At 40.5% G+C, this 23,141-nt stretch overlaps 2 protein-coding genes across 8 annotated transcripts in view; one reads left to right on the top strand and one right to left on the bottom strand.

Annotated features, from left to right (window-relative positions):
* The window catches only part of CASP8 (caspase 8), a 73,746-nt gene extending 56,865 nt beyond the window's left edge, over nucleotides 1-16,881 (top strand). For 3 of the 4 annotated variants that reach the window (XM_042995052.1, XM_015540994.2, XM_015540993.2), the window contains 8 exons: nucleotides 2,647-2,985; nucleotides 7,357-7,462; nucleotides 8,277-8,415; nucleotides 8,524-8,568; nucleotides 8,966-9,030; nucleotides 10,764-10,905; nucleotides 14,699-15,200; nucleotides 16,332-16,881. In XM_042995052.1, the coding sequence (XP_042850986.1) occupies nucleotides 2,681-2,985; nucleotides 7,357-7,462; nucleotides 8,277-8,415; nucleotides 8,524-8,568; nucleotides 8,966-9,030; nucleotides 10,764-10,905; nucleotides 14,699-15,200; nucleotides 16,332-16,467 (1,440 nt within the window). In that variant the 5' untranslated portion in view covers nucleotides 2,647-2,680 and the 3' untranslated portion in view covers nucleotides 16,468-16,881. Of the gene's footprint in view, nucleotides 1-2,646; nucleotides 2,986-7,356; nucleotides 7,463-8,276; nucleotides 8,416-8,523; nucleotides 8,569-8,965; nucleotides 9,031-10,763; nucleotides 10,906-14,698; nucleotides 15,201-16,331 lie in introns of those variants that run through there. The other variant, XM_042995053.1, reaches the window with a different exon arrangement.
* Nucleotides 16,882-19,407: 2,526 nt separating this feature from the next.
* Nucleotides 19,408-23,141, bottom strand: part of FLACC1 (flagellum associated containing coiled-coil domains 1) — a 52,452-nt gene continuing 48,718 nt past the window's right edge. For 3 of the 4 annotated variants that reach the window (XM_042995061.1, XM_042995060.1, XM_007089993.3), the window contains 3 exons: nucleotides 22,347-22,436; nucleotides 22,106-22,215; nucleotides 19,408-20,153 (listed from right to left, as the gene is read on the bottom strand). In XM_042995061.1, coding sequence (XP_042850995.1) covers nucleotides 20,033-20,153; nucleotides 22,106-22,215; nucleotides 22,347-22,436 — 321 coding nt within the window. In that variant the 3' untranslated portion in view covers nucleotides 19,408-20,032. The remainder of the gene's footprint in view (nucleotides 20,154-22,105; nucleotides 22,216-22,346; nucleotides 22,437-23,141) is intronic. The other variant, XM_015540996.2, reaches the window with a different exon arrangement.

Raw genomic sequence — 23,141 nt, forward strand, 5'->3', positions numbered from 1 at the left:
CGAGCCACTCAGGTGCCTCTGCTGCATTTCTAACATATGCTGTTAGATGGTGGGTATATATTTAAGATATCTTTTCTAAATAAAATAATTTTCATGATAATTGATTGCTTTTGAAAGATGTAGGCTCTGGAGCCTTTGTGAATCCAGTGCAAAGTGTATCTTCCTAAGAGATTTCTAGTTTCCTGAATCAAGAAAACTTGTCTAAACAAGGATGTAAGCCCTGGGGCACCTGAGTGGCTCAGTCCGTTGAGTGTCTGACTTCAGCTCAGGTCATGATCTCACAGTTTGTGGGTTTGAGCCCCGCGTGGGGCTCTGTGCTGACAGCTCCGAACCTGAAGCCTACTAAGGATTCTGTGTCTCCCTCCCTCTCTGCCCCTCCCCCACTCATGCCCTGTCTCTCTCTCAAAAATTAACATTAAAAAATAAGTTATAAACAATAATGTAAGCTCTAGGTTAAAAGGGAGAAAAAAGGTTTTGCCCCATAATTCCAATTCTAAGAGTGAGGTAATCAGAATTATGCACAGGATATATAAAAAAGCTTCTCAATACAATATTATTTTTAAGAGTAAAGAAATTGAAAATTCTTTAAAATAAATTTCGAGACATCTGGATGGCCAACAGGCACATGAAAAGATGCTCAACGTCGCTCCTCATCAGGGAAATACAAATCAAAACCACACTCAGATATCACCTCACGCCAGTTAGAGTGGCCAAAATGAAGAAATCAGGAGACTATAGATGCTGGAGAGGATGTGGAGAAACGGGAACCCTCTTGCACTGTTGGTGGGAATGCAAATTGGTGCAGCCACTCTGGAAAACAGTGTGGAGGTTCCTCAAAAAATTAAAGATAGACCTACCCTATGACCCAGCAATAGCACTGCTAGGAATTTACCCAAGGGATACAGGAGTACTGATGCATAGGGGTACTTGTACCCCAATGTTTATAGCAGCACTCTCAACAATAGCCAAATGATGGAAAGAGCCTAAATGTCCATCAACTGATGAATGGATAAAAAATTGTGGTTTATATACACAATGGAGTACTACGTGGCAATGAGAAAGAATGAAATATGGCCCTTTGTAGCAACATGGATGGAACTGGAGAGTGTGATGCTAAGTGAAATAAGCCATACAGAGAAAGACAGATACCATATGTTTTCACTCTTAGGTGGATCCTGAGAAACTTAACAGAAACCCATGGGGGAGGGGAAGGAAAAAAAAAAAGAGGTTAGAGTGGGAGAGAGCCAAAGCATAAGAGACTCTTAAAAACTGAGAACAAACTGAGGGTTGATGGGGGGGTGGGAGGGAGGGGAGGGTGGGTGATGGGTATTGAGGAGGGCACCTTTTGGGGTGAGCACTGGGTGTTGTATGGAAACCAATTTGACAATAAATTTCATATATTGAAAATAAAATAAAATAAAATAAATTTCGATGTATCTGCATGCAAGAGATCAAGAAATAAATAAAAATATGCCCAAGAAGAATATTTAGGGGCACCTGGGTGACTCAGTTTGTTAAGCATCTGACTTTGGCTCAGCTCAAGATCTCGTGGTTCATGGGTATGGGCCCTGCATCCAGCTCTGCACTGACAGCTCAGAGCCTGGAGCCTGCCTTGGATTCTGTATCTCCCTCTCTCTGTGCCCTGTCCCCTGGTTGTGCTCTCTCTCTGTCAATAAATAAATAAATAAACATAAAAAAAAGAATATTTAATGGTTGGGGTAAATGTTTATTCTAAATATTAAGTGGGGGAAAATAGATGTATACACCTAGATATGCAACCTGATTTTAATTGTTATATAAATATTTCTGTGTGTGTGTGGTGTGTGAATTATCATAACTCTGAGCATGTTATAATTCACCGTGTTTTCAATTTTCACACATACAAAAACCACTGATTTAGAAACCGAATTGAAAGGCTGACAGAGTTGACTTGGTTCATTTCCAGTCATGGGTTCTTGATCAGCTGTGGCTGCCGGTCCTGAGGTCTTTGGGGCACAACAGTACATCATGTCTTCCTAGCACTATTATTTCAGTCAGACCTCATCACTTCTCTGGAAGCAGCCCTTCCCATCTATTCTTCACACTTTTATTGTTAGTCCCAGACTGGATGACATTACAGTCTTTTCTTAGTTCCCTGTCACCTCTAGGACAAAGCCTGAGACGTTGCCCCACAGTGTGAGGCCCTTTGTAACAGTCCCTGTTCACAGCTTCATCCCTTTTCCCACCACCCCCACCCTCAAATACTTCATGCTTTACTTTATTGAGCTCCTTGTGCCAGCCTGAATTGACTTGAACATCCTTGCCTCCATCTTTCGCATAAATTACTTCTTGCCAAGAATTGTCCTTTCTTACCTCCTTCCTGAAAGTGTCTTCCCTTTAGGAAGCCCTTCCCCTGGGCTGAGTTGGGGCTCTTTCCTCTGTATTCCTACTGTACCCTGGTCACAGCTCTCTGACCATTGGCTAATTTGTATATCTACTTTACAAAGTAGTGAGCTACTTGAGAACAGAAACTTGTCCCTGTGTTTTGTTTTTTGCTTTTTTGTTTTTTGCCTTCTGTCCACAGTAGAATATCTGGTGTGTGGTAGAAATAATAGTTTTGATGAAGTTTTCTTCCTCATCTGAATGTACTATTGTATTTTGTCCTAGGCTGCAATTAACATTCTCCTGACACTTGACCAACATGGATTTCAGTAAATGTCTGTATAATATTGGGGAACAGCTGGGCAGTGATGAGCTGGCCTCCCTCAAATTCCTGAGCCTGGACTACATCCCACAAAAGAAGCAAGAACCCATCAAAGATGCCTTGATGTTATTCCAGAGACTCCAGGAAAAGAGAATGTTGGAGGAAAGCAACCTGTCCTTCTTGAAGGAGCTGCTTTTCCGAATTAATAGACTGGACCTGCTGTTCAACTACCTGAACACCAGCAAGGAAGCAATGGAGCAGGAGCTTCAGATACCAGGCAGAGCCCAGATCCCTCCCTACAGGTGGGGAGAACCTTCACAATTCAGACACTGGGAGGTGTGGGTGCAGTGGACATATCTTTGTGGGCAGGGCTGATGGCAGGTGTCTGTGTGGTATGACTTTGGAAGTTCCTTGAAGATGTCCCACCAGGGTCAGATTAAGACATTTAGAGACCCTATATATAATTCAGGAAAAAAAGTTAAACCATAAAATAAAAACACTTTTGTTTCCAAAGTGAAATATTACCTATAGGTATGCTGAAATTAAAACAGACATCTTCTGAATGTTGTCTCTCTCTGTTCTGTCTCCTCTTTTGTTGCCTCTGCTCTGCCTCTGTCCATAGCATGTGCTTACTTTGCCTATTATTGGATAAAGCGTCACTACTTCTTACATGAAATCCCCCTCCTGCCTGCTTGTGGATGACTATGGATATTCTCAGTGGGGTGTTAGGCTTTTATTCCACACTGAAAGACTTGTATCACAAAGTTCTCCAATGAGGGGTGTATGCTGCCATTCTGGACAGGTCAGGCTGGACCCCACAAAAACTGGCCCCTGTGTGCTTAGCTTCTGCCAGGAGAACAGCTGTGACTTTGGTCGTCTGTCCTGCCAAATGCCTCACAGCTAGGCCTCTCCCCACCTGTGGGAGAGTGGGTACCCAGGGTTGATAACAAGCCATGTTCTGTTACCTCTTGATGAGTTGGTAACAGACTTTTAAAATAGAAACACATTACCAACTTTTCTATTTCAATACCCCCTTTGTAAAGTTCTTTTTAGCTTTCCTTCTGGAAACTTCTACTCAAGCCTTAGCTGTGGCCCATTTCTCAGTCTGTTCTTTCTTGTCATTAACAATGACATGTGTGACAGTAAGTCCTCACAGCCAGGGCTGGAAGCCACTATCTTCTACTGGCCTGTCTATTTATGAACACCCTGGTCCTTAATCTCAGAGATCTGAGATTCTGGCATGTTCCTTATCATACGTTTCTCTACTCGAAGCTTGAGCATTTTGAAAGAGAGATATTCTGGGTATACTAGTTTCCTAGGGATGCTGTAACAAACTACCACAGACTGAGTGCCTTAGTGTAGTAGAGACATTTATACACTCATAGTTCTGGGGGTTAAAAGTTTGAAGTCAAGGTGTCAACAGGCTTGGATCCTTTCAGAGCTCTAGGGAGAATCTGTTTCATGTTTCTTTCTCCCCTAGCTTCTGGCACTGGCAGGCAATCCTTGGTGTTCCTTGTCTTTTAGATGAATTGCTCTAAGCTCTGTCTCCTTTCTGTGCCTGTTTGTTGGAATTTCCCTCTTCTTGTAAAGACACCAGTCATTGGGTTAGGGCATACCCTAATTTAGTGTGACCTCATCTTAACAAGATTACATCAGCAAAGACCCTTTTTCCAAATAAAGTTGCATTCCCACATCCAGGATGGACATGAATTTAGGAGAAGCATTGGGGGAGGACATTATTTAATACTGGATAACTTTGGCTTAATGGAATTGTGACATCTCTATAACAATTTTTTCCATTAAGGCACAAATTAGTCCTAAAAACAACAACCCTAGAATGAGGAAAGCTAGAGAGTCTCATCTTAGGCCCACCATCTTGGTCTTCTGAAAGTTGCACTCCTTCTGCCACATAAGCAAAGTTGAAGCTTATTATCAATGCCACACAATGAGCTGTAACTCTGTTGGAGGGCTAAGAGTCCCTACAAGGGAGGATCTATCTGTTAAACTCTTTAACATGTTAGCTTGGGAACAAAAGGTCAGCACAAGTTCTACAGTTAATCATTGTTGGATGTTAGCCAGGAAATAAAAAGTATGCTAGTGTGGCCACTTTCCACTTATAAGAAAGCCCTAGACATTTTTATTTTCAAATTATAATTGCTACCTATAAAATAAGTATCTTATGAACTACCCAGATTTGTTTCTAGACGGTGATGGAAGCTAGTAAGTTTTAGTAATGAGGAAAGTAAAAGGGAAAATACTTTGTAATAAAGTTAAAAGGGACAGTAGCTTTTGATTGGACCTAATCTCAGCCAAACTTGGAAAGCTTTGGAGAAATACTTCTAGGGTAGAATCCATGAGAGGGAGGATGAAGCAGATGATAATACTGAGTAACTTCCAGTTCCACACTAAATTTATTTTCAGAATTTTCATTTTCTTTTTTTTTTTTTAATTTTTTTTAACCTTTATTTTTGAGACAGAGAGAGACAGAGCATGAACGGGGGAGGGTCAGAGAGAGGGAGACACAGAATCTGAAACAGGCTCCAGGCTCTGAGCTGTCAGCACAGAGCCTGACGCGAGGCTCGAACTCACGGACTGCGAGATCACGACCTGAGCCGAAGTCGGACGCTAACGGACTTACACCATAATAGTGAAAGGTTTTCTGAATTATTAAACATTCCTTTGTTCGTTCAATAAACATATCCTGAGAACCTATCATGGATTAAGAAATAATAATGCCTGGGGCACCTGGGTGACTCAGTTGGTTGAGCCTTTGACTCTTGATTTCAGCTTGGGTCCTGATCTCACTGTTGGTGGTGTGGAGCCCTGCAATGGGCTCCGCCCTGACAGCACAGAGACTGGTTGGGATTTTCTCTCTCTCCCTCTTTCTTTGCCCCTCCCTGGCTCTCTCTCTCTCTCTCTCTCTCTCTCTCTCGCTGTCTTCCAAAATAAATAAACTTAAAAAAAGAAAAAAGAAACAATAAGGGTGTCTGGGTGCCTCAATCATTTGAGCGTCCAACTTCAGCTCAGGCCATGATCTCACCATACATGAGTTCAAGCCCCAAGTCAGGCTCTGTGCTGACAGCTCAGAGCTTGAAAACTGCTTCAGATTCTGTGTGTGTGTGTGTGTGTGTGTGTGTGTCTCTCTGCCCCTCCCCCATTCACACTCGGTCTCTCAAAAATGAATAAATGTTAAAAAAAAGTTAAAAAAAAAAAGAAATAATAATGCCTATTATGTATTGAATACTTAGTATGTTGCCAAAGATTGGTTTAAGCACTTCAGATAAATATATTCATGTCATTCTCAATATATCCCAGTGGTATATAGAATTATTTACAAGTTTTAGGTGAGGGAAAAAGTACACAACATGTCTCTAGTCACACAGCTCTGAGATGGTGGAACCAAGCTTCCAATACCTCAGTAGTCTGGGGCCTCTGCACTTACTGTACCTCATGACTCACTGGGCTTATGGAAACAAAAAGGACATGGACTCTGCTCTCAGGGGACTCAGAGAGCTTCATAAACAATTATAACATTGTGTGTAAACCTTCTGCTGTGGCAAAGGCACAGTGGGTTGAATGCAGCTCTGAAGACACTCAGATGGTCCCTGAGCTGTTAGTGGATGAGTGGTTGGCTGTCTGCAGATGGACAAGGGAATGTGGGTGTGGGGAGCACAGCATAAGGGGTGAGGAGCAGGGCAGCCAGGTGTGTTTAAAGAGCAGATGAGGGTGGGTGGTAAGGAGCGGCCTGAGAAGCTGAAGGGTAGGCTGGGCTTCATAAAGGTCCGTATTCCAGAACCATGTGTTTCCCCTTCGTATGGGAGAGCACTGGCAAGTTTTAATTAAGGAAGTGACGATCCAGTTTGCATTAAAAAAAATTTTTTTTTAATGTTTATTTATTTTTGAGACAGAGAGAGACAGAGCATGAATGGGGGAGGGTCAGAGAGAGGGAGACACAGAATCTGAAACAGGCTCCAGGCTCTGAGCTGTCAGCACAGAGCCTGATGCGGGACTCAAACTCACGGACCGCGAGATCATGACCTGAGCCGAAGTCAGCTGCTTAACCGACTGAGCCACCCAGGCGCCCCATCCAGTTTGCATTTTGAAAAGCATAATTTCCTAAGTAAAAACTTTTTTCTACTGAAACAAACTCTTGATTTTATAGTGAGGGACCAAGGAAAAACACACTTCACTTAACTGAAATGAACTGAATGACAAAATTAGTGTAACTTTAAATTATGTTAAGGGGAGAATAGTTGGGCATGAGTCAATAGCCTTCTGTGCCATCACAGCAGCCTCTTTGCAAGAACTCCACTCATAAATTATGTCATTAGCTATCTTTGTTTTAAGGGGAAGTGAACAGAATCAAGTCTCCACTGTGACTCCTTTTATCAAATTGGAAATTATTTATGAAAACATTTCTTTTCTTTGATGTCTGTTTGTTTGTGTATATATGGATGTATGTATGTATTTAAAGAGCCCATGCACAAGCCGAGAAGAGGCAGAGAGAGAAGAGAGAGAATCCCAAGCAGGCTCTGTGCTGTCAGTGCAGACCCCCATATGGGGCTCGAACTCACGAACCGTGAGATCATGACCTGAGCCAAAATCAAGAGCTGAATGCTTAACTTACTGACCCTAAGAAACCATTTCTAAAGTGTCTCCATTTTCCACCACAGGGTCATGCTTTTTCAGATTTCAGAAGATGTAAACAAATTGGAATTGAGGTCGTTTAAGTTTCTTTTGAGCCAGGAGATCTCCAGATGTAAAGTGGATGATGATATGGTAAGACCGGTGTTTCACCAAGATTTGGTCCTGAGGTTGAGTCAGCCAGTGAGAACTGCTGAGACTGGAGAGAGGGCTAGTCTAGTAAAAACAACTTGGACTCTCACTTTTCAAGTGGGAGAGAAGAAAATAGTTGTCAGGCAGCAGTGTTGTAGATAGGATTCCTTTGTATACTGGGAAATGCTTCTCACATTAATTATCAGGAGCATGACAGAGTCAGGAGCTACAGAGGAAGATTGATTGTGGAGGTACAGCCTGGTGTGGGACCTTACAGAGCCAGGAAAGACAGTGGTGAGCTGGAGACACCTTCCCACTTGTGTAGTCTCTGAAATCAACTGGGATCTGGAACTCTATGCGTGTGTATGCATGTGTGCGTGTGTGTGAACGCGGGACTGGAGGTGAATCAGGTACCAGAGGCAGTGTTGGGACAGAGACAGTCCCCAGGGCTGTCACCATGGAGACCAGGGTACTGTGTCTTAGCCATGCATCTCAGGCTGTTTCACAGACTTCACACAAAGGTGCCCACAGGTAGTTTCAGCATAGGGCTTGGGGCCTAGGGCCCAGGGCCTGGATGCCATCTGATGTCATTTCTCTATCTTCTCACTTCTATCTGACTGATCCAGAAAACACAGAATTGCTTTTCTAGTGCTATATGGGTTTCATAAGACCAGGCAGGATGTCCTCTCAGGAGGGTCAGCTTGGGAAGCTAGGGTGGGCCCTCTGTTTGGAGAGAATGGAATTAAAAAAAGAAAATCTAATCTAAAAGCCAGTATGTATCAATCCAGTCTTCCAACTTCATTTCTTTTCCTTTTAGAACTTGCTTGATATTTTCATAGAGATGGAAAAGAGGGTCATCCTAGGGGAAAGAAATTTGGACACTCTGAAAAGAATCTGTGACCAAATCAACAAGAGCCTGCTGAAGAAAATCACTGATTATGAAGAATTAAGCAGAGGTAGAAATAACTTGACAGCTGTGAATTAGCAAAATGTATTCTTAAATTGGCAAGTCCCTCTATGTCACGATTGTTTCTAATCAAATATGTGTTTATTTTTTAATTCAGAGGGAAGAATGAGCCTTCAAAGAAGTCCAGATGAATTGTCAAATGGTAATATTGGAAATACGGTTTTAAGACTTACTTAATTTACTATCTGACACCCTTATTGCCTCCTTTCCACACCTTTCTACCACATCTACATCTTAATGGTCTTGCTCTCCTAGTATCAAGAAGTAGGCTCAGTGCCTGCTTGTCACCTCTACACATTGAAAAACATAAAAAAAGTTGTCAAAAGACATAGACCTTGCAGCCCCAGTGTGGCAAGTTTGAAATAGATGAAGAGTTAGTCAGTAAAAAGATTTTTACTTATTCTGTGGACTGCAAGGATATTACATTCAAGGCAGTCTGTGAATTTTCATTTTAAAGGGGACCTTACGATGTCCTGGGTGCTTTGTGTTTCTTTACCAAAGTATCGTCCCTGCCATGTCTCATTCTCCGTTGCTTGTAGGGGAGGAATCCCTGGCAATGATGGCATTATCGGACTCTCTAGAAGAACAGGACAGTGAGTCACAGGTATGGAGAAATCCCGGTTCCTTTTTTCTCTTCACATTGCAGATTCTAGTTCTTATATTCCTTAGCTTTTAAGCTTCTTAGATAAACTACTAAGGGGCAGACACTTGTGGGAAATTTTGAGAACTATAGAAAATTTTCACAAAAGGACAAATTTTAAAATGTTATTTTTTAAGTTTTAATGTTAAAAAGTGTTGAAATTTTATTTCAAAACCAAAGACAAAGGCATTGGAATAGTTGGTGGGCAGAGCAAGTGAGAACCCTCCTATGCAATTCTTTCAGCAGCTGCCTCAGCCCGAGTGGGAGAAAGCTTTGGGGGGAAAAGTCTAGCAGGACTGGGAAAAGCAAGCTTTTCTTTTAGCTTGATATTTCAAAAACTGTTTCTAGTTAGTGATTTAGGTGTAAGCAGCAAATGCTCATGATCTTGCCGGCTCTATATTTTTGTCTCAAGGAGCCAGTGCATGAATTGCCTTTCTAGACATAATTGCTTCGATTTATTAACCTTCAAAAACTCACCAGCTACATTCTGTTTCATTAGCCTGTTCCCTACTTTCTTTGGCGGGAAGCAAAGGAAACCCTGAAGGTTATCAGTCTAGTGGGAGACTTGAAAGTAAGCTGAGAGAGACCAGTTAAAAGTGGGCTCCTGAGCAGATTACCAGATCTAAGTCTGAAAATCAAAGAGTAACCAAAGTCATGTGGCACTTTGCAAATAGCAAAGTGCTCTGTAAGTGTGGTCCCTATTGAACTGCTAAACGTATTAAGTGCAAGAGAGCTCTGGTAACTTGCACAAAGTCTTAAGGTTATTAAGTAGTAGAGCCAGGAACTTGAGCCCTTAGTGTGGAGCCCTTTTCTCTACCTCGAGGAGCTGCATAGATTTCCCAATACGTGCTGAATATCTCAGCACTGAGACAGCCCTGGGAGAGTCAGAACACAGGGCCATCTCTGACTGATGCTGTCAGGTACTAGAATCTGGATCCTGTAACCTGCAGCATAGCCAAGACCTGCCTGACTAGTGCATCTCTCTCCTCCAATCACTGTGGTCCTGAGAGCCAAACTAAGTCATCGGCTTTCAAAATCCAGGAACCACACTATGTCATGTGTGAAGGGCAGACCCTCAACTGTTAGCCCAGAAACACAGATGAGTTGAATGGCTAGCCAAGGGAATCACAAGGTGACAGACAGGCGACCCAAAGACAGCATTAGGATGTTCATTCATTCATCAACTCCTGACAGAGCTTTCACAAATTAATAAATTCTAGGGTGGGAGGGAGGGGAAAGTGGGTGATGTGCATTGAGGAAGGCACCTGTTGGGATGAGCGCTGGGTGTTGTATGGAAACCAATTTGACAATAAATTTCACATTAAAAAATTGAATAAGTTCTAGTTCCTGGTGCAGATGTTAGCCACCTTGAGCGTAAACTAAAACAAATAATGAAAATATGCTCTGATGACAACCATATTAATATATGTGCAAAGTGCTCAGGAGGCCCAAGTACTGGGACACTGATTTTACACACTAACTGTGGGGCAGAAGTCTGGGGAATCATGTGTCCGGAGAACAGGTGGAAACCAGTTCACCAGAGAAACAATGTCAAGTTGGGGTAGGGACATTGTAAGTACACTTGGGTCCCAGTTTGGCTAAGGGGACAGACTGGCTTCTTACTAGGGAGTCATCTGTTCAATTCTCAAGTGTTTGACCCACAGAGTCAGCTCCTGGGTTGGATTTTTGTTTTCCAGACATCGGACAAAGTTTACCGAATGAAAAGCAAACCTCGCGGATATTGTTTGATCTTTAACAATTATGATTTTAGCAGAGCACGGAAGGATGTGCCCAAACTTCAGAACATTAAGGATAGGAATGGAACAAACTTTGATGCAGGTACAGTAGGACCCTGAAAAGAAATGAAATATTTCTAATGCCTATGTTTTTATCAAAAGGAAAGAACAATGCCTATGTTTTTATCAAAAGGAAAGTACCAACAGGGCCACATGTTTCAGAAAAAAAAAATAGATATATTTCCTGGTGGAAGTGAAGAACATTCTTATGTATTCGTTAGTTTTCTGCGTTTGGTTTTTAATTTCTTAATTTCATTTTTTGAAGTGTTTATTTATTTTTGAGAGAGAGAGAGAGAGCATGAGCAGGGGAGAGAGGGGAGTACAGAGGATCTGAAGCAGGCTCTGTGCTGACAGCCGAGAGAGCCCCATGTGGGGCTCGAACTCACAAACCATGAGATCATGACCTGAGCCGAAGTTGGATGTTCAACTGACTAAGCCACCCAGGTGACCCTGCTTTTGTTTTTTTTAAATTAATTTTTAATCAAAGTAATGTATCTAGGGTAAAATATTGAGTCTTAATAAAAGACTAATAATAAAAAGCAACAACAAGCTTTGCCTTTTTTTTTTTTTTAATTTTTTTTTTCAACTTTTTAAAATTTATTTTTGGGGCAGAGAGAGACAGAGCATGAACGGGGGAGGGGCAGAGAGAGAGGGAGACACAGAATCCGAAACAGGCTCCAGGCTCCGAGCCATCAGCCCAGAGCCTGACGCGGGGCTCGAACTCACGGACCGCGAGATCGTGACCTGGCTGAAGTCGGACGCTTAACCGACTGCGCCACCCAGGCGCCCCAACAAGCTTTGCTTTTAATTCAACTAAACTAATACTGCTTCTGTAGAATGTATTAATTATTAGGTGTAAACATTGCTTTGGGATCAAGACCATATATAGGAGTTGCATTTATAGGGGCATCTGGGTGGTTCATTTGGTCAAGCGTCCAACTTTTGGTTTCTGGTCAGGTTGTGATCTCGCAGTTTTGTGGGTTTGAGCCCCGCATCAGGCTGTGCACAACAGTGCAGAGCCTGCTTCGGATTCTCTTTCTCTCTCCCTCTCTCTCTGCCACTCCCCTACTCATGCTGTCTCTTTTAGCTTGATATTTCAAAAACTGTTTCTAGTTAGTGATTTAGGTGTAAGCAGCAAATGCTCATGATCTTGCCGGCTCTATATTTTTGTCTCAAGGAGCCAGTGCATGAATTGCCTTTCTAGACATAATTGCTTCGATTTATTAACCTCCAAAGACTCATCAGCTACATTGTTTCATTAGCCTGTTCCCTACTCTCTTTGGCGGGAAGCAAAGGAAACCCTGAAGGTTATCAGTCTAGTTAGCTGTTAACTGTTAACTGTCTCTGTCTCTCTCAAAATAATAAACTTAAAAAAAAATTTAGGGGCGCCTGGGTGGCTCAGTTGGTTAAGCATCTGACTTTGGCTCAGGTCATGATCTTATAGTTCATGACTTTTAGTCTGCATCGGGCTCTATGCTGACAGCTCAGAGCCTGGAGCCTGCTTCAGAGTCTGTGTCTCCCTCTCTCTCTGCTCCTCCCCTGCTCGTGCTCTTTCTCAAAAACAAACATTAAAAAAAAAATTAAAAATATTTTTAGAAGTTGCATTTATAAAAGTTGGGCTATAAGCGTAGATGAAATTGTCAGTCTTTAATAGAAATGGTCTTTTCAAATATTAAACTAGCCAGAAATTCTTTTGCTCAGCCTATTTAGGATAAGATTGAGAACTTATAGGTTAAATGAAAAAAAAATTGGCAGCATGTGAAAATAGAAATGGTTACTACTAAAAGTGATAATAGAAACAATCCAACCCAACAACTGTATTTTTGAAAATGCCCTTAGCAGGGCCCTTAGTGTGGCTCAACTGGTTGACGTTATGAGTCATAATGTCAGGTAATGATATATATTTTTTTAACTGAATAAAGTTTGGAAAATTAATGTAGGTTGATTTTAATCATCAAGATTCTGCTAATGGTCTCTGTTAACAGTTGTTTATTCAAGCAAATCTGTTCTAAGATTTCAAAAGCCACAGAGCTGAAGCCCACTGACTGTATCACTCATCATCATATACCTTGGTATTGGAGAAACAGGCCTTTGATTTTCATTAATTTTGTTAAAACACTTTTATTAAAATAATATTTGATTGTATTTCTGGGTTTTTGGTCAAAGGGTAGGTATAAATTTGCAGATCTCTAGGATGAAAAAGTCTAGAGATCTAATGTATGACATAATGACTATAGTTAATAAGACTGTATTGAATACTAGTATTTCAGGTGAACTCATCACACACACACTCACACACAGTAATTAAGTATGTGAGGAGATATGTTATCAGCTTGACTGTGGTAATAACTTCATGCTGTACACCTTAAATATATATAATTTTTAGTTTTAAAAAAAGAATCAAGCAGCCTGAAAACGTTGACTTTTACTAGATCTTAGAGCACTAGGGGGAAAAATAATGTTATGCATATAGAAAACAAAGCAATGAAAAAATAATGCAATTACTAATTCCAGGAAAGAAAAAATTTAATAAGAAAAGCATAATTAAGGTATATTTTCATCTTACTATTGATTCAACTAAAAGTTGTAAACAACTGGGGCACCTGGGTGGCTCAGTCAGTTAAGCGTCTGACTTCAGCTCAGGTCCTGATATTGTGGTCTGCAGTCCATGGGTTCGAGCCCCATGTCAGGTTCTGTGCTGACCCTCAGAGCCTGCTTCGGATTCTGTGTCTCCCTCTCTCTGCCCCTTCCCCACTACTCTCTCTCTCTCTCTCTGTCAAAATAATAAATAAACATCAAAAATTTTAAAAGTTGTAAACAACTGAATAAGAGTTCATATGCTCATCCTGTGGGGTGCCTGGCTGGCTCAGTTGGTTGAGTGGACTCGATTTTGGCTTCAGTCATGATCTCATGGTTAGTGAGTTTGAGCACTGACAGTGCAGAACCTGCTTGGGATTCTCTCTCGCTTTCTCTGCCCCTTCTCTGCATGTGCATGCACTCTCTTAAAATAAATAAACTTAAAAAAATGCTCATCTTCCATAATAGGAACTCAATACATAAGTTACATAAGGCTAAAATTTATAAAATAGTAAATAGCAAAGTGCCCAAATTCGTTACAAGATGGAGGCTAATACCAAAAAAAAAAAGTAGTTAAAAGTTGAAAGTGGTTGCATTCATGGAACATGATTGGGTAAAAGGGAGAAGTAGAAAAGGGATAGCTTTTTTGTAATAGGACTTTCAGTTCTACTTGACTTTTGAAAGGTTCATATCTTGCATTTTGGTAAACAATTTTTGAGAGTGCTTGAGATAAAATAAATATGGATCTTTTATTAAAAAGTGTTTTGGGGTGCTCCTGTGTGGCTCAATTGGTTGAGCATCTGACTCTTGATTTTGGCTCAGGTTATGATCCCAAAGTCATGGGATTGGGCCCTGCTTAAATTCTCTTTCTCTCTCAAAAAAAATAAACATTTTAAAAAGTAAAATAAATTAAAAAATTTTAAAAATGTTTTTGCTTTTTGTTCTATGTAAGTAATACATTATTATTTAGATTGGTTTGGTACTAAGCCTATATAATAGCTTACCCATCTTATAGCCTAGTTGAGAAAAGACAAAAGGCCAACAATAGCACTCTCCCCTTTCTCATTTGCCTCAGGACTAGAAATGTTTTCTGCTAAGGGCAATAAATATTAGAAAACTATGGAATTCAGCCAGGTGATATAAATGGCCTTGCTCTTCAGTTCTGTTTCACATTCTTTATCTGATCAATGTTCTCTCTATTGGGCTGTGGTCTGGGAATTACTGTGGTGTAATATGACTTTTCTTATTTCACTTTTCAGAAGCTTTGAGTAAGACCTTTAGTGAGCTTCATTTTGAGATTGTGAATTTCAAAGACTCTACAGCAAAGACAATCTGTGAAGTTCTGAAATCCTACCAAAGAATGGACCATAATAACAAAGATTGCTTCATCTGCTGTATCCTCTCCCATGGAGACAAAGGCATTATTTATGGCTCTGATGGGCAGGAAGCCCCCATCTATGAGCTGACTTCTTACTTCACTGGTTCAAAGTGCCCTTCCCTTGCAGGCAAGCCCAAAATCTTTTTTATTCAGGCTTGTCAAGGGGATAACTACCAGAGAGGTATAGCTGTTGAGACTGACTCTGAACAGAAGGAAGACTACTTAGAAATGGACTCATCATTTCAGAAGAGATATATCCCAGATGAGGCTGATTTTCTGCTGGGGATGGCCACTGTGAACAACTGTGTTTCCTACCGAAACCCTACGGAGGGGACCTGGTATATCCAGTCACTTTGCCAGAGCCTAAGAGAAAGATGTCCTAGGTAATTTTTGCTTGCTCTGCCTTTCATTCATTTCTAAATTTCTAGCTATCAATTACATAGTTGTACTTTCCAGGTCAGTTGCAAAATGGGAGAGGGGGCAAGTGTTAATATCTTCAGTTCACAGATGGAAAAAAACTGAGGTACTTACTGCAGAGTTTCTTTTATCTAGCATCTGAAATGATAGGGTATCATAGAGCAGGGAATGATGGTAAAGTCAGCTCAGCTTTGTTTTTAGGTAGAACATGACTGAGCCAACTTAACTGGCTTTGGGAGTCTTCCAAGAAGGTACAATAACCCATTTCAATTTTTAACATCCTCCAACTCTGTCAAAGTTGTATAATAGCTAACCAACCTTAAACCCTCTTGGTGTGTTGTGGGAGATAAGTACCAAAGAGTAGAAACCCTTTATATTCCCACTAATTTGGCTTAATTTGAAGCCACAAAATGTGGGAAAATATTCTTCTTTCATTTATTATACCCTAAATGATGGTTTTGTAGTCACAGTCCACACAAATGCACATGCAATGGGTGAATAGCAAGAAATCTTCTAGCTCTATATCTCACCATGCTTTAAGTGTATGAAGAGTGGGAATTTCCCATGGTAGACAAAGGAGTGAATCATAACATCAACACCATGTTTTTCTTTTGTAACCTTGACTATGAATGAGCAGGTTGCCCAGCTAACCTGAGAAGAGAGGCTGGTGAGAAAGGGGTGGGGCAGCTGTAGGAGACATTGGGTTTTCCCTTGCCCCAAAGTGATCATTAGATGATCACAGAAGCAATGTTGATCTGAGGCAGAGGATGTTTGGGGGGCACTGAAGCAATTATGGTGGCAAGTGACATAGTACATAGAAGAGTAAGGAACAAACAGATCAGGAGGGAAAGAACTCAAATCTGATGTTGACACCGAGGTTTCTGATGGTCAGTAGAGATCTTGAGTAAACCAAAGATAAGTTATTAAGCTCTGAGGCAACTCCTTTACCTGGAAAGCTTTGATACAAATCAGTTTAGCAACTTATGATTTCCAATGCCTGATGTTTTGAGGGAAAGAACTGCCCCTGAGTACAGCAGATGAGAAGGGTTTGCCAGTGTTGTTTCCCCACAGATGGTCACAATGTTGTTGTTTTTCAGGGGCGAAGATATCCTCACCATCCTTACTGAGGTGAACTTTGAAGTGAGCAATAAGGATGACAAGAAAAACATGGGGAAACAAATGCCACAACCTACTTTCACACTGAGGAAAAAACTCTTCTTCCCTCTTAATTGATGCTGTTTAGTTGCATAACACTATGCTTAATTTATTTGTTAGTAAAATGCTGCTATCAGCTTATTTTTTTTTTTCTTTTGGATGGCAGGAAGGGGAGAGAATGGAAGTCAGGACAACTTAATTCCTATGCAAATTCAAGCCTAAATCTCTGGCTTTGCAATAATAGCTACTGGAGATTGATAGCCACAGGCATGGTTTTAATTTTATTTTTGATTCAATGAAAAAGTTCCTAAAAAACTTACAGTAGATAAAAAATACAATAAGCATAAATGAAATGTAACATCATAAAGTTCAAAAGCAGTGGCAGAATGTTCTTTGTACATCTCTCATCTGCTTTCAACCTAGAATCATTTTTCTAAATGTTTGTGAGAGACACAGAGCATGAGTGTGGGGGTGGAGGTGGGCAGAGAGAGAGACACACACACAGAATCTGAAGCAGGCTCCAGGCTCTGAGCTGTCAGCCCAGAGCCCCACACAGGGCTTGAACTCATGAACTGTGAGGTGATGACCTGGGCCAAAGTTGGGCACTTAGCCGGCAGAGCCACCCAGGCACCTCTCAACCTAGAGTCACTGATTCCCTTCAAATTGTTAAGCATTAAATAAATAAAAAATAAAATAAAATAAAAGGATGTTATTCCAAAGCTTTAACCTGGGACACAGAGTTAATGGTGGTGCAGAGATTTCATAAGGCATAAGAAGACTGGAAGTGGAGAAAGCAATTTCCCACTTGAGGACTCAGAATTAAGTGAATGTTGTTCAAGTATTGGGAGAGGATGTTAAGAAAACCATAATTCTCCTCCTTTCCGTGAAAGAACTAATTCCTCATTCTTGGTTCCTATGAGAATTTGTCAGGCTTACATTCCTGCTAACTGGATGCGATTCTATGGGGCAGAATGTGAGGTACAACTGTAAAAGGTGTCGTTAAAAAGGAGACAGTAGGCCCCAAATGGAGTCCCTTGTGCTAAACTTCATGTCAGCAAATTAAGACTTAATACCTAACCAAAATGCAATTCCCCAGGAATATAATCTTTAGTCAGTCAACATGGAATCACCTGATTAGCACTGGTGAAATAATCCTCCTGATTAACTCTTTCCATTCCCCTTAGGAAAGTGACCTAATTCAATTTGATCTTTAAATTTACTCAGTTGAATTTCTGTTGTTTAACAGTATGCAGGGGGATGCCAGTGACCTCCTCTCAAAGGTCACTGAGGGAGATTTTGTGATCTGACCTAGCTAAGAAAACAAACAAAAACCTACCTCGTGTGTAATGCTCCCACATCCAACCTGAGCTCTTCTGGCATGTGTGCTGGGCAATCTCAGAAACATGTGAGCCTCCTCTCCTGAGTTATGAGGAAACCCTAATTTCAGACACCATGACTCTGTCTAGATTTAGATTATACAAAACTGAGGAATGATTTTCCTTGTTCTTATTATTTATAAGTACAATTAACCTCACTTTTGAAGGAACTGATGTTAATGGCATATGAATTTTATTTTTTGTACTTCCAGTCTCTCCCTTTCCAAGCCATCCTCTACACTAATTTATAAGTTTTTAAAAAAAATTTTTTAACGTTTATTCATTTTTTGATAGAAACAGAGTGTGAATGGGGGAGGGGAAGAGAGAGAGGGAGACATAGAATCCCTAGCAGGCTTCAGGCTCTGAACTGACAGCACAGAACCTGATGCAGGGCTCGAACTCACGGACCTTGAGATCATGACCTGAGCTGAAGTCGGACGCTTAACCGACTGAGCCACCCTGGCGCCCCTGTAAGTTTTTTTAAATATAAATTTGAAGATGTAATTTCTTATGTTAAAAGCTTTTTTACCAATTGATTTGCTTTTGTTCTAACAATATTGTGTCCCTTTCATGTATTTGCATTTGCTCTTTCTTTATGTGTTAATTCTACATCTTTATAAACTTAAAAAAAACTGTTTCTTTAAAGAATGTTTTTTGAATAGTATTTCTTTTCAATAATGTTTTTAACATTATAAAATAGAATTTTAACTTACTGTTGGTTGGAGATTGTTTTGTTCATTTTGTTTTTGTTTTTTGTCATTGACCTCTCACAGGTGGAAAATATTTGGATCATAGATATGTTTTACTTTAGTTCCCCAGTGTTGGCTCATACAGTTGTAAATTTTAAAAATTTATTGCCCATCTTTTCATGTGTCTGTTGGCCATCTGGATGTTTTCTTTGGAAAAGTGTCTATTTATGCCTTCTGCTCATTTCTTCACTGGATTCTTTGTTTTTCAGGTGTTGAGTTTGGTAAGTTCTTTATAGATTTTGGGTCTGAGTGGCTAAAATTAACAACTCAGAAATAACAGATGTTGGTGAGGATGTGAAGAAATGGGAGCCCTCTTGCACTGCTGGTGGGAATGCAAACTGGTGCAGCTGCTCTGGAAAACAGTGTGGAGGTTCCTCAAAAAATTAAAAATAGAATTACCCTACAACCCAGCAATAGCACTACTAGGAATTTATCTAAAAGATACAGGAGTGCTGATGCATAGGGGCACTCGTACCCCAATGTTTATAGCAGTGTTTTCAACAATAGCCAAATTATGCAAAGAGCCCATATGTCCATCAACTGATGAAAGGATAAAGAAGATGTGGTTTATATATACAATGGAATACTACTTGGCAATGAGAAAGAATGAAATCCTGCCATTTGCAGCAATGTGGATAGAACTGGAGGGTATTATGCTAAGTGAAATAAGTCAGAGAAAGACAGATATCATATGTTTTCACTCATATGTGGAACTTAAGAAAGTTAACAGAAGACCAGGGGGGAAGGGAAGGAGAAAAATAGTTTCAAATAGAGAGGGAGGCAAACCATAAGAGATTCTTAAATACAGAGAACAAACTGAGGGTTGATGGGGATTGGCGGGGGGGGGGGGGGGGGGAGAGGGGAAAATGGGTGATGGGCATTGAGGAGGGCACTTGTTGGGATGAGCACTGGTGTTGTATGTAAGCGATGAATCATGGGAATCTACCCCCAAAACCAGTTGCCTGCCCTGTGGGGATTTGAATTCTGATGATTGTTTAGAGAAGGTGGCAAGGATCATCAGACACTTTTTCCAAAATCATAGTATAGGGAACATGATTGAGAAGTGGAGCAGTGGGGACACATGTAAGAGAGAAAGGATTTTTGGAATTGAATCAACAAATTACATTTTTGCTAGGTAAATGCCCCAGGGGGACAAAAGGTGTATTTCAAAATATAGTCAACATTTAATAGGAACAAGTTCTTCGGATCAGTGTTTTCATAATGAAATGTGTAAATGTGGAAGAGAAAATAGTATAATACCCAGAGAAAGTTTAGATCCAGGTATAGGGAACATCACTTTACAATGAAGAGTCTTGAAAGCCTGTATAACTGAGATGAGAATTCAAACATTCCCAACCACTTAGAAGAAAGGAAATTTTGAAAAGGCAAAAGTAGAACCCAGGCAGCCCAAGAACTAAACTCATAATATACATTTCTCAAGAAACTCTCACGGAAGTTGTCTAAGCCTATGGAGATGGTGTTCCTAACATCTTTTGTATTGGAGAACAACTTTTCTGCTCATAGTTCTTGTTTTTCATTGCTATCATCTTCTAAATTATCAGAATCATTCTCATACATAGAGAGAAACCTCCCAGATCGTTCCTTATAAATTTCTTCATTCTTCACAATTATTTTTTGCCTATAGAGAAAAAGAACATGTATCACTATAGACTCAAGGATAGAAGGGGATGTAGGATATCTGAGGGGAGAGAAATGTGGTTTCATTCCTTCACTGGGGGCAGCTGCACACATTACTTATAGGTTTTTTTTTAATGTTTATTTATTTTGAGGGAGAGAGTCCCAAGCAGGCTCCATGCTGTCAGAACAGAGCCTGAAGTGGGGCTTGATCCCATGAACCATGAGATGATGACCTGAACTGAAATCGAGTCAGATGCTCAACCAACCGAGCCACCAAGGCACCCCATACTTGCAGTGGTTTTGAATTTAATGAGAAATGATATTTAGGTTACCAAATTCTCGAATGAGGAATATTCTGCTGAGGGGAAACAGAGTATGCCATCCCAATATACCTTGCATATTGATTACTTGAGTTAAAGTTACTTAAGCAACAGCCAGTACAAGAAAGGCATTCTGACCCTCTTTGTTCCCCTGAAAGTAGGAAATAGATTTTTCATATGAATATACCTTCCCTATACCAGAAGGTAAAGAGATATCCCTATCAGCAGAAATAGGGAATTTAAAGCTAAGAAGTCTGTATAAAAAAAACCTGGGTGGCTTAGTTGGTTGAGTGTCTGACTTGGGCTCAGGTCATGATCTTGCGGTTTGTGAGTTCAAGGCTCACATTGGGCTTACTGCTGTCAGCACAGAGCCCATTTCAGATCCTCTCTTCCCCTCCCCTGCCTGTGCTCTCTCTCAAAAATAAATAAACCATTAAAAAAAAAGCCCCAACAACTCTGTTACTTACTTACTAATTTAGTACCCCAACCCCAAACTTCTTTGTCAATTCTTTACAAATTTATTGTTACTTTGTCTAAAAGGTATAACTGCCTGATTTGTTCACTTCTTTGAGTCTCATATTTTACTGAGCTCCTATACATACAAAATTAAATTTGTTTTTTCCTGTTAATCTGTTTTATGCCAATTTAACTATTAGATCAAAGAACCTAGACAAGAAGGGATAAGTTTTACTACCAAATCAATACAATGAATAACTTCCCTTTATTGAAGTATCCACCAAAAATTTATCCCAATGATTTAAAATGCATTTCCAGTTAACAGTATTATTTCTGACCTCAAGTTGACTTCCACAGGGGCTAAACGCAGCTGTATCTAAGTGTAAACCACTGACACCTAAACCCATAACCCCTCAGGGGACATGGTAAAAACTCAGAACTCAGATGGGTTGTTACAACAGCTTCCAATCGTTCATTCATTAAATATTTATTAAATATCTCTTAAAGATTCCAACTGTATGACATTCTGGAAAAGGCAAAACTACAGAGACTGTGAAAAGATCAGTAATTTCCAGGAGTTGGGAGGGGAAGCAAAAAATGAATAGGTGGAGGGCAGAGGACTTTAGGGATTTAAAATTTATTCACAGAACTGAATAAACTCAAAGACCCTCAGATAGGGGCATCTGGGTGGCTTAGTCAGTTGAGTGTCTGACTTTGGCTCACACCATGATCTCGCAGTTCACGAGTTGGAGCCCTGCATTGGGTACTGTCGGTGTGGAGCCTGCTACAGATCCTCTGCTTCTCTCGCTCTCTCTCTCTCTCTCTCTCTCTCTCTCTCCTCCCCTGCTTACTCTCTCTGTCTCTCTCAAAATAAATAAATTAATTAAAAAATAAAGATCCACAGGTAAATTTCATGTGCTGTTTTGAATAAAAACTAAGATGTAATAAGGGAGAGGAGTCTAGACACATGCCCAGCACCACTTCAGATGAACTGTCTGTCCTTAGCAGGTGACTTCTGTGGCCAGGCTTTGAATGACTATTTCCCTCCTGGAAGTGCCTGTGCCTTGACTTTATTAAGAAATACCTGGGTTCATCTTCATATCTATTCCTCACCCAAACTCCCTTCCACTTTCTAAAGATAACTCAGCCATGTCTTTTTGAGCAGCATCATGCACACCTTAGATGAATGTTTTCTTCTGTCAGAAGCTGTATGGTGTATTTAAACTTTTCTTCAGTCTCGGCAAGCTTGGTCTGGAGTGTTTTCTCCAGATTTCCCACTGTAGCTTTCTGAAAGACATGTAAATTTTAATTGCTCTCTTTCCCAAGCCAGAGTCATCCAGAGCAAAGCTAGATGGCAGAACCGTACAGAGACCTGGATTCCTCTGCACAACCCTATCCCCACTCCAGCCAGGACTCACCTCTCTCTGGAGTTCCATCTGGGTTTGGTAGAGGGATGTGTTAAGTGATTCTAAGATAACAGATTGTGCCTTCAACTCTTCCTCCATGACCTGTTTAAGAAGACAACAATGTCTATCTATTCTCTTCTGCAGGGTGCCTGGACTAGAATGTGAAGCGTCAACTTTAGCTACTCCTTCTCCTTCACTGTTCAGTCACTGTGCCCTCTTACTTCTATCTCTTTTATGTCTTGCCCATCTATATCCTCATATGCAGACTCACTATCACTGTCCCAGAGCCAGCCCTCACCAGAGCTCCCGTGGTTGTCACAATAGCCACCAATCATTCATTTATTAAACAAATATTTATCAAATATCTACTCCAGATTCCAACTATATGACATTGGGGAAAATGCAAAACTATAGAGACAGTAAAAAGATCAGTTGTTGCCAGGGATTGGGAAGGGAAGCAGGGATAAATAGGTGGAGGACAGAGGAGTTTTAGGTAAAGAAAATATTCTGTATGATATTGCAGTGGTGGGTACATGGCATGATGCATTTGATAAAACCTATAGAATGCATAACACAAAGAGTGAGCCCTAATGTAAACTATGGACTTTAATTAAAAATGATGTATCAATATTGGTTCATCAGCTGTAACAAATGTACCGCACTAATGCAAGATGTTAATAATAGAGTATATTGTATGTTTGTGTTGGGGGAGGATATGGGCACTCTCTGCACTTTAATTTTTCAGTAGACCTAACATTGCTCTAAAAAATAGCCTTTAAGAAAAGTTGGTTTGAGAGAGAGAGAGAG

This window comes from Panthera tigris, chromosome C1 (genome assembly GCF_018350195.1).
Source record: "Panthera tigris isolate Pti1 chromosome C1, P.tigris_Pti1_mat1.1, whole genome shotgun sequence".
In the NCBI taxonomy this organism is placed as follows: domain Eukaryota; kingdom Metazoa; phylum Chordata; class Mammalia; order Carnivora; family Felidae; genus Panthera; species Panthera tigris.